The sequence below is a fragment of the Nilaparvata lugens genome, chromosome 5, assembly GCF_014356525.2.
Source record: "Nilaparvata lugens isolate BPH chromosome 5, ASM1435652v1, whole genome shotgun sequence".
NCBI classification, from domain to species: Eukaryota; Metazoa; Arthropoda; class Insecta; order Hemiptera; family Delphacidae; genus Nilaparvata; species Nilaparvata lugens.
Window position 1 is genome coordinate 30,736,309 of NC_052508.1, and position 11,731 is coordinate 30,748,039.

The window sequence follows — 11,731 nt, forward strand, 5'->3', positions numbered from 1 at the left end:
GGCACTATCACTGAATCAATTTTAACATTCTTGAAATTTGGCAACACACTTGACTATTTACTCGAAGTAATCCATAATAACATCACCATGAACCAGTCGCCAGCTAACTCGCAAATTTCCTACTTCAGCGACCACCCCCAAAACTATGTAGCTACGACACCGGCAAATCAACAACCCCAGGACAATGCAGCGGAGACCCCACGAGAGAGAGAGGGAGGCAGCATATGCTCCATCAATTTCGACCCGCAAAACTTGGCCCAATTGTCTTCTACGAAGATCGATAACGTCGTTGATGCGATTAATTCCGATGAGAGACCGGCTGATGGAGATGAGGGAGTGAGGGCGTCCAACCCGGTACCGGCGTCTCCGCAGATCGCTCCAAACGTCGCCGAGGGAACGGAGAGTGCCGCCACCCAGTCGCCATCCGACGTGACCAGTCAACCGCCATCCGCCACCAACCTGGAAAAACGCAATACAACATTAGACTCTTCAGTCGGTTACCTTACCAATCTTATAGCAAATGATTCTACAAACGAACTCAAACTCATACTCAGTCAAATATCAGCAAGCCAAGATAAAAGCGCAGAAAGAATGGAAGCAAATACCAAAATCCTCCAAAAAGAGAACAAAATTGTCAATGAAAATATTACCAAGACTGTACAAGAGGGTATTAAAACCATGGATGAAAAATTTTCTAATTTCAAAGAGGAAGTGAAGAGTATGATAGATATTAAAATAGATATGCAATCTACCGTCATAGAAAAATTGGAAACCCATATAGATGATGTCACATGCCGATTAAACGAGCGGTTGGACGAGGTGCCCAGGGAAGTAAAAAAACAGGTGGACGTATTGGGTAAGGAGCTAGGCACTGCCATCATGGGAACTGTCATGGAAAAGGTGTTAGGAAATAAGGGCGAGATAGAGGCAAAAGTGGAGGAAAACAATAATAAAATAGCAGAAATAGTCAAGGAACAAAGTAACGTGCAGGCATGTATGGCAAATTTAGCGGAGGAGGGGGCAAAATCAAGTGAGAGATACAGCATGTTGGAGAATGCTATAGGCGGACAGCAGTTGAAGCTAACCGGATTGTATGATGAAGTGATACACATAAGAAAATTATGAATGATAAATGGATCGCAAATGAAGAACGAGTCTCCAGAATAGAAACACGTATGGAAAATATCCCAGTCAGTCGAATGCAGTATACACCGAATGAAGTGGTAAACGGCACTCAGCTTTTTCAAAGTCTTGGAAAATTTGATAATTCCTACCGTCATATGCAACCCCGACCATTCATAGATCAAATAAAAGCCATTCAGGAATTGATACCCACCTCTTGGTTAGTATGGCGTTTCCAATTGTCCAGTTTATTACTCGGCGAGCCGCTGATGTTTTTCCAGAGCCGGATGCGAGATATCAATAGCCTGGAGGACTTCATCTCCCAATTCCTGCAGCAGTATTGGAGCAAACGTAAGCAGATGGACACACTATCAGAGATTATATCATGTACATATGATAATAGAGGCAGACAGTCATATACTGAATTCGTAGCTAAGATGATGTGCAAGAATTCGCAACTAGACGAATCTTTGGCGGATGCATCACTAGCAAATATATTATCAAAAAAGCTTCCTTACAATGTTCGCATGACACTGGCAGTATCTTCGATTTCCAATTGTAAGGAACTGATGGAACATTTACACTGTATCCAATCCGTCACTTCTGAATCAAGTCAGGTAAACGATCGCACAGGAGACTTCAACCATTCTCTTCGACATAATAGCAATAGTTTCAGAAAAAATTATAATGGTGAGAATCAAATGTCAAATGCCGGAGTAAACACTCAATATCCAAAATACACAGAAAATATTAGCAGAGGTCAATCATTTGAAAATAATTCTAGAAATAGATCTCAATATTACAATAGTAAACAGCAAGATAGAGGAGCATATTATGATAACAGAGATCGCTTGAATAGAAATAATAAACAGAAAATAACCTTCACAAAACAGGACGAAAATAAACAAAATAATAATAGAGTAAACACATCTTATACAGTGGCATGCACAATGAGGACAAACCAACAACAACCTACAGTTAATCAAAAATCAGAACAAATCCACCACTGCAACAACCCGCCACCAAATAAAGAAGTCAAACATATATCAAATTCAGTTTGTAAGAAGCAACCCATATTAAGTCTGCTATTCCCTCCCAAAGAACTACCACCAGTAACCAGCCCACCACCGAAAATATTTTACAGCATTGACACAGAAATGATTAAAGAATTGCCAATAACCAAGCCTAAAAATAATGAACCACAGTCATGCACCGAACCTGTGTACCAGCATGCAATAACCCCACAACCTACCCGGTTTGAGCAGCCACCACCCAAGCATCGTTGGATCCACCCGCGGCACACTAGGTTCAAGGAGCCAACCGCTACCAAGGCAAGCCGAAAGTGTGATCAGCAGGACGACGTCAGAGTGAACCCTAGAGTCCAACACCGGAAGGCCCACCGGAGAAAACAACAAAGAAGGCCCGGAAGAGAGGTTACCGTCCGCATGCCAAATTCAAGCATTGCAAAAAGGACATCAAGAAACAAAGCAACCAGGAAAAGAAGGCAACATACAGAGAGGAATACCGACACCAGAATGAGATGAATAATTGGACCAACATGCACCCGAAGCACACGCGGTTCAAGCAAGCAGCTTACCGTCGTGATTGCAATTACGGAATAAAGAAAAAGAACATGCTCAAAAACAAGGAAAAAGTAATAACGTATATGGGTTTAGAAAATGATAAAGGAAGAAATTATTATAGGAAGCTATTGGAAGATGGAATATGTGCATTAAAATTTAAAGAAGGAATGAATTGTTCATTGAAGGAAAGAACATCTGTGTATTGTTCACCAAGAGGTTATGTTACAAGCTTAACAATTATGCTGATTCATTTTGTTATGATTATTAGTACGACTATGATGTCAGGTAAAAATTATGTTGCAAATATAATAATGGATGGTAAAACGTGTGAACTAAAATCGAAAGGAATAGTACATTGTTTATAGAAAATGGAATTATACGATTGTTGTTTATGGAAAGGTTATGTTGGAAGAAATACAATAAATACATTGATTTATTTCGTGAATATTATTATTATTATGGCTGTGATGGCAATTAAAGAAAATATTATTAAAGTACTGATGAATGAGGGCGTGATATATGCTAAGAGAATCAATTCAAAAATTTTCAAAACCAATTTGAAACCCAGAAAAGTTGAGGGTAGACAAAGCAAATATTCTAAATTATCCAAGATAAGAGAGCTGATGGAGAATCGGTCGTCAGAGCCGCCAAACAATTCACAGGATCAAAGCCCAATATTTCTAATCTCAAACCGTATTATCGAGACACTAAGCGATAAGGATATAAACAATAATATTTTGATGAAACGTCATTGGCCTACCTGACAAGATATACGTACCAGACGAACGCCAACAATATACTTAATTAGCAGACGAGTATCCACTTCGAATAACAACACCTGAAAATAAAGAAATAAAAAATTTAGAAACCACCCTTTAATATCATCCTCACTAATGAAGCAAGAGAATAAATAACTTCTAATGTTAAAAGCCAACTTACCGTTGTATAGCAGGAAGAGACATCAAGATGGCGACAAGTGATGAACCGAAGCCAATGGAAACCAGCTGTCCACTACGAAAACCAGAGTAGTCAATGCCTATTAAATCATCCAAGCTGATACCCCGAATAAGAAGATCAAGTGTCATATAAATGTGAATTGCATGTAGAGATATTATAAAAATATTATATTATTGTTATTTATGTATGAACTAATTGAGAAAATCACTAAAATTATCCGCCAAATGATCAAACCGCATAGTTACCACCAAAAGCATTAAGCCAAAGTCTCAATGTATTAGATGAATAAGAAGTTCTTGTTGATGAAACCTACCAAAGATTATCCTTAAAAATATCCATTATATGAAAGCAAAGCCCAAATTCTGCAGGAGAATGAAATGAAAATGTACAAGTCACTGTTCTATGTTGAGGGAGAAAAAATATTATATTCTGCAAGTCAGAGAATTACCAGTTTGTTAGGTTGGCAATGATTTTGCACTAACGTTCAAATGTGCTTCGAGCCTGAGGGCGGAGCGTGGATTAGAAAAAAGGTTTATATTGTGTATGGAGGAGGAGATAGTTTTATTTGTGTATTGTGTGTAGAAGGAGATTGGCCGATGTAAGGCGTATGTATTTGGATTGAATTTATTTATTGTTGTATATGTTGTTGAATTGTTAGGAGGTAGAATTCTCAGTAGATTTATTAACAGACTTTGTAACATGTATGATTTCTGATCCAAAACCAACTGGATCATAGAATTATATTATATTCTCGAATTGTCGTTTTAAATCAGAAATCAGAGGGCGTATTGTGTCACGTGGTAAATTAATACCACCAAATATTTTTAAAGAATCAATGAAATATAATAGAACTATAAAATTGGAAAGAAGGTTAGACCTAGTCAAAGGATAAATCAACTCAAATCAAGTATTATTAGCGATTAGGAGTAATAGCATTATCAACAACGATAAGAAAACATGTATAATTGTGAGTTAATAATTATGAGAACCCATTGGTAAGATCAAAAAATTATAAAGCGGCTTACTTATTATTGGCGGATTATAAAAAATAAAATGCATGAACATTGAGGTTAGAGTTACTTGTTTACATTTTGAAAAGAATTAGTCGATCTTGGATAAATCGATAATTATTAAAATCAATACTGAGCAAACCAGCTGATTATTCGATCAACCCATATGACAGGTTGAATTATATAAAATCTACTCATAAAGGATATATTATGTATACTATAGGAAGTCGATGTGTAGAAATACGAACACCCATTATTTTTGTATAAATATTTATTATAATCTAAGAAAGCATGATAAATCCAGAGTATACAAAACTCATATAAAGACTGAATGTATTAACATCGCATGTTAGGATTTATTTATGAAATCAATTTAAGATAAACACTCCATACATTTGTATAAAAATTCTTTTTTATTTAATTTTTTCTATTATAAAGCCGAGGAAGCCCTGATTCCCAAGGCAACCAATTGTATTGAGTCTATTAAATTGAAGGCCAATCAGAGAGTAGCTTACAGAATTATTCGTGGAAGAGACAAATTTTTCTAAAAACCTCCTTCTTCTGGCTTAAGATCCCGACCTGAGAGGATGCACATGGAGTATAGGGTTCTTTCTTCCTCTTTTTAAAAATTTTAAAACTATTAAGCCAAACCCTTTTTTAAATGTAAAGTATTTGTATTAAATGTCAATTATCTGTGAACTCAGTGCTGTCAAAGAGTTCGTAATTTGTAAAGATTCCCATAAAAATAGCTTTAATTCGAAAGACACTTATAAAAATCTGGATCACGCGTTAGCCCAGCAGTGACGAAAAGGAGCCTACCTAATTAATTATTGGAAATAATTAATTCAATCCACGAGACCATCTAGAACTCCAATTCAGTGAGTGATATTTCAAACGAGCTCGTTTTTCTACGTTCAGTGGGGTAATTAATAGAAAAGCGCTATTCCAATTAATTTGAATTAAAATAAAAGGTCACCACGTGTTGAATAATATCACATAGTCCATAAGAACATTTATAAATTTATTTAATATATGTAGGAAGCTTACTTCCACGCACGACCGAATTCATACAAATCCCTGAGATCTCATGTTTGAATATTAATTTATTAATTATAAATTTGTTAATTGAACCAAGTATAGTATATCAAACCTATAGACCGAACAGGTTTTTATTTGCAGAATTTTGTATTGATTGGAAGTCTAAGTACCAGTATTAAATATAATATATTTATGAATTTGAAACTCACTATTGTGAATATTAGCGAAGCCTGTGATAATTATTCAGATTTTAGAAATAGATTATTTAAGTGAATTATATATATATCGAATGTTTTTATGCACATCTTTTTTATGGGAATATATGTTGTGTTTCATGTCAGCATACAAACTTATAGAATTTTTTATTATATCCCAACTCATCTTGTGTTATATAGTTTGAGCTGTTTTAATATCAACAAATATTTAGCAGCACTCAAAATTATCGAATCGAGTAATATTAACTTTATTCAGAGCACTCAATGTTTATCATCCTTTGATGATATTCATTTTAACTGCCAGAACAAGTATATTGAAAAATTATATTAATAAGGTTCCTGTTATATCATATAAGGATCTAGAGAGCTTCAAGAACTGGCGTTGTAAGTTCTAAGGAAGTTTGAAAGGGTATATTGGTGAATACTTGTATTCACGACGAGCGTTTTAAGAATCAACTAGAAACCACTATAGTTGGTCCTTATTATTCTCTAGTGGTACATGGTTACTGATAATCAGTCATCAAATATTCTTTTGTTTTCCGTATTGGTATTCTTCAAGAACTTCATAGAAGCAGCGGTAAGAATTACCAATCACCGGTCACTGAACCTTATGGTGATTATTTGTATTTATAAAATTCATGTTTCTACCACTGAGCTAGAGCTGAGGTTTGAACCCAGTAATTTTGCGAGCCGGACGGCCTTAATTTTTTGTGAATTTATTCGCAAAAGAGGGAATTTAGAGACTGCTCTTATAAATATCAGAAACATTGTATTATCTGTGAAGGATTTACAATCCACAACTTCACAGAGTGAACAGCGAGTTGCCGGTTAGAAGCAAATAATGGCGCATCACTGGAAAAGAGCTTAGCTAGAGCCAGAGCCAGTCTATCACAGCACAATTTTCGCACTTAGCAGAGGAATAGAGTGGCGGTCGAAAGCGAGTGCCGTAGACAAACTCTGCTGTTGACAGTTACACAAGGCAGTCACCAGCAAAATAAAATAAATCCAGGTCTTTATTGCAGCTCATTTTGTTTTGCTGGCTGCCTCTTGACCACGTGCCCCAAATGGCTTTGTTGTCGTTTCCAGCTCTAATGTTATCGCCCGTTTGCTTTCATTCAACCAATCGACAGCTTCCACTAGTGGTCGGCCTAACTGCTAGATGAAGGTTTGTTAGTTAGCTTTTTGATCAACCAGGCGGAAACTGAACTGAACTATTCACATGTCAGATATCAGGCATGAATTAGTAGTTTTCATTCGAGTTTTCCGCGCTCATTCGACTGTGTTCTTCCAATCCCGTAATTGCAACGAAAGGTCATGTGTGTTTTCGATCAATTTTTCTTCTATATTAATTGGGAACTGGCTTATTCTTCATTATAGAACAAAAATGATTATCCCTTTGGAATGAAAAAAAAAACTTTCGTAATTTTCTTAAAAAACCTGAGTCTCCCGTGAAAGAAAATCGAATGATACTGTCTATGCTCGAACTTTCAACTGTGTTATTAATTGGATTATAGAGATTTGAAATCATAATCCAATTAACCGAAGTATTTTTCCTAGGAGTTGACTCAACGCCGACTGTAACAGCCCCAGATGAAAGTAAACCTGGATTGACGAAGCCTGAAGACAATAAACAACCCGACTCAATTCCGAAGTATCCTTCAACCACTATCAACATTTATTGTGAGTGATTAAAATTTGTTCTTGAGATTACAATCGTAAATAAAAAGTTTCAATTCGACAGGTAGATTTGAAGGATCTGGAGGTTGCAGACCTCCTTCCAGAATTAAGAATCTATAAACATAATTTATAAATTTTACTCATGGAACTAGAAGCAATCAGAACCCATTATATTGTTATATTCTTATAACCATCGTATGAATTTTTAGTTATTATATATGGTTGTTCAACCACGCCGCATAACCTTATGTTTGGAAAAGAAGTTTCTGATTAATAATGAATAAATTGCATTTTCCTCTTGAAAAACATAGAATTTCGACTTCAAATCCATAGGGTAGAATATTCAACATCACTCCAAAAAAATTTCAATTTAAAAATATCTATTCATTATGAATTTGATAATTACTTGTGTTTATATTGTTAATTTCAAGCATTACAAATGAAACACCCTTTATTCTCAAGGGTCTGCAACACTTTCTATTGATTTATATAATGGTTCAACAAATTATCATAGGCCTATCACAACTCGAAGCAAATTTGTTTTACTACCAAAACTTCCAAAAATTAGTTTATAATTTCTTTTTCGAATTTCAGCAATAAAAGCCAAACATTCAAGTAGTTCCTCGGGCCACCATTACTTCTTTAGTTATAACTATTTCATCCCAGCCTCAAGGTAGGAACAATTCCAATTATTGTGCTTGAGTTATTGATCTCTGGATTAAAGACCTTGGATTCCCAAATCCTGTAATACGCAGGAAAAGCAGTCCATGTAATTTATTTACCTCTAGAGCTCTAGATCTAGACAGTGGGCTCATGCCCACACTAAACTCGATAGTTTCCGATCATTTCAGTTATTATTCATTAACTTCAACTTTTCTGTTCGAAAATTTTCCAGATATTCCTCATCAACCAAAAGGATGTGGACAAAGGAAAAGGCCAAGGAAGCATAAACCAGCACCAGTACTACTAACAGTACCTTATTATTGGTGGTGGTAAATTATTTTAGATATCAGATTCTCACAAAGAGAACTCATATATTTTTCGATTTTATTCTAGTTTGAAATTAAAGTATGCACACTTGATGGAGCTCACATTCTAATGTAATGAAATATACACTTTTAACCTTCTATTAATTTGATTGATTGATTTGTGATTTGTGCCTATTAAACTTATAATTATGTTATAAACCTTCAATTTAGATTAATGAAATCCATCCCTAATGTTGGAATATATATTACAATGATAATATTTTTTGCATTTATTTGAACAAATTGAGTTTATAATGATAATTATTGCAGTACGTGTATGGCTTTTATTGGTGGGGATACCCTTAAGGGAGTTCCAGTGGAACTGTTCCACCCATCCATCCTATTTTAATGTATTTTATCCGTCAATAGCTAAATTATAATCTCATTCATATCATTTAGCATTGATTAGAATCATTTTATATTCCACCCAGGAGTACCGATTCGTCTTGCTAATCTGAAACATGGGAGTGATATGTGGCTGCAAGGAATCGTATGGTTATAACTGAGCCTAAATTACACTACTACTTTATCCACCAGTCTTCACTATCCACTTATCTCTTGTCCACTTATCCACATGTATTGAGTTTATTCCACTTATCTGAACGTGAATAACAAGTAGACCTATTCAATCTCTAATTTATCGAGAATGGAAATAAATGTCAAGCAGTTCACCACGTATATGAAATATTTAACATCTACAAAGAGTAACAGAAATTAAAGTCCGAGTCATCGATTGGAATACAATAAGACGTTATTAGTACATGAGTAAAATGAATCAGCAAAGCTAATGTGTATTCTTTACTCGAAAGTTAATATGTTCTCATGAATCTTGAACGTTTCTATGGGATTTCACTCTTATGTGACATAATATATATTGTTTCACTTTTCCTTCGAAGTACATACTCTTTCAAGGGTACAAGCAGGTTGGTATGCAGATATCAATTCGCTAGCTTTCTCCCATATCTTTAGTATATAATATTTTAGATCTATATATCCATATTTCAAAATGTTTTATCATTGCACTGCTGTTTAGTTACATCGCTACTAACTCGTTCTGTTCGCACCTTTAGATACATTTTCATATAGAAACGTCATCATCTACTCTGCATGACGTAATACCTAGAAATTCAATGTTGTGCCTGACCTTTTATTAGAAGATAATAATTACTGACCTTTTATTAGAAGAAGATAATTTTGAATAAAATCTAGAATTTAGAAATAGGCAGACACATCTAGAAAATACCTGAGTCTATACCTAATTCATGCAGGTGAACGGGCTAGAGTCAAGAAAACTTCAATTAATCTTGCCATGCCTGATTTAATAGGTTTATACTATAGAATAACACTACAATTTGAAATAATTGAAAAATATAAACAGCTTCAATAAGCATTGGCAACTAAAAGCGAACAACAGAAACAACAATTTCATGTTAGTTTGTTGACATTCTTCATCTGATTTGGGGGCGCATTACTATCCTTCGTTTAGATAGCAATACGTCACAAAACCAAACAATAGCAGTCATAAAATAACAAATTAATTTCAACATGAAATTACTCAAGAAAGAAAAGCCCGTTGAACCCAAATTTCGTCGATAGTAACCCATATGACCCATTTCATAATAATTTTGAATCCCCACTTTTGATTGACATTCTCGAATGAACCTTTGTTTCACTACACTGCACTTTCGTTGGTCTGTACGTTGCTTTATCGTCGGGGTTACAGTACCTTGTTTTTGGCGGTGAACTTTTACCGGCTGAATTTGGCTTGACGGCGACGTCCTCTTACGTCCCTAGACCTGTCGTCTGGATGGGTGTCTTGAAGCGGTGTTTACATAGACTCGGAGCCACAATTTTTAAATATCTATCATGGGAAACTCGAAGTCATGGTCGTTCATAATAGAGAGAGAAAATAATTTATTTCGCTAACTCACAATAATGGCTCTAGTCTATTGCATATTAAATTTACTATTATAACTTGGGAAAAGGCCTGAATTAAAAATAGTGCTCGGCACAATGTATATAATGTAGAATATTGCTTCGGATACTATTATTCTCCCTCTTCAAAATTCAAATAATTTTCGAGTGTGATTTTTGTGATGTAAGTGTAGTATTTTTTACATGCTATTATCATGACCAGATGGATCCTTGTAGGCTATATTATAAATTCTGTTTCTACGTTTACTATCCTCTTGTTGAAAGAAGATAAACACAATAAAGGATATCAGAAGCTACACCTCAATATTGTGATGTACCAATGATTGTACAGTCCTCAAAATACAGAATAAATTTGTTCATAGGCTAGTACAAGAACGGAATAGCTTCTATCACCGTAGAAACAATACAATCTTATCTGAGGTAGATGGACGACCATTATCTAACTTACAAAGAAGGAAATAAATAAATCTGTAATTGTATGCCTTCCAAAAAATTAGTCAATGGAAAAAACCGTATATGTTTATATGCCTATGGATTGGAACAGTAAAGTTATATTTGAAGGTTAGTTTCGAAATGAAAACATAACCCCAAAACAAACCAAGGCTAGCTCATTAACAAGTAGCAAATTGAGAAGGCAGTTCAACTAAACATCGATCATAGAAATAATATATTATTAAATTTTTCATTTTATACTTTCGTTTCTAGGCCAAATAAGCCCGAATATTTATTTATTTAAACTACAAAAAAAAATATACTTGTTAAAAATATATGAACAAATTAGCTTAGCCATATACTGGGGTGAGCATAAGTCAGGGTGCACTGTCTGAGGATGCGCATGAGCAGGTTTCCCCCACTCCAACTATCGTTACACATTGGTAAGATTCCCAGACTGGTGGCATGAATCAGTTATGAGTTAGCGAACCTAGTAGTACGTGTTAAAGTGTTTGTTTGATGTTATCAGTGCTACCAGTGGCACAAAACCAAAGAATCAAAAATTCGCTTCAAGAATGTGTTTTTTTGTTAAAGAATTATTACAAGTTTGATGGTGATAGAGAAGTTATTATGCAACTTTTTTCGAATAACTTTCCTGATTCTCGTGTACCAGGTCGCAATTATCTTCATCGGCTTGCCAACAAGTTTGAGCAGACTGGCAGTATTGCTGATGC

At 35.0% G+C, this 11,731-nt stretch overlaps 1 protein-coding gene across 5 annotated transcripts in view; it reads left to right on the forward strand.

Annotated features, from left to right (window-relative positions):
• The window catches only part of LOC111062306, a 46,447-nt gene extending 37,651 nt beyond the window's left edge, over positions 1-8,796 (forward strand). For 4 of the 5 annotated variants that reach the window (XM_039428148.1, XM_039428150.1, XM_039428149.1 and 1 more), the window contains 2 exons: positions 7,483-7,605; positions 8,498-8,735. In XM_039428148.1, the coding sequence (XP_039284082.1) occupies positions 7,483-7,605; positions 8,498-8,598 (224 nt within the window). In that variant the 3' untranslated portion in view covers positions 8,599-8,735. Of the gene's footprint in view, positions 1-7,482; positions 7,606-8,497 lie in introns of all 5 variants that reach the window. The other variant, XM_039428147.1, reaches the window with a different exon arrangement.
• Positions 8,797-11,731: the final 2,935 nt, after the last annotated feature.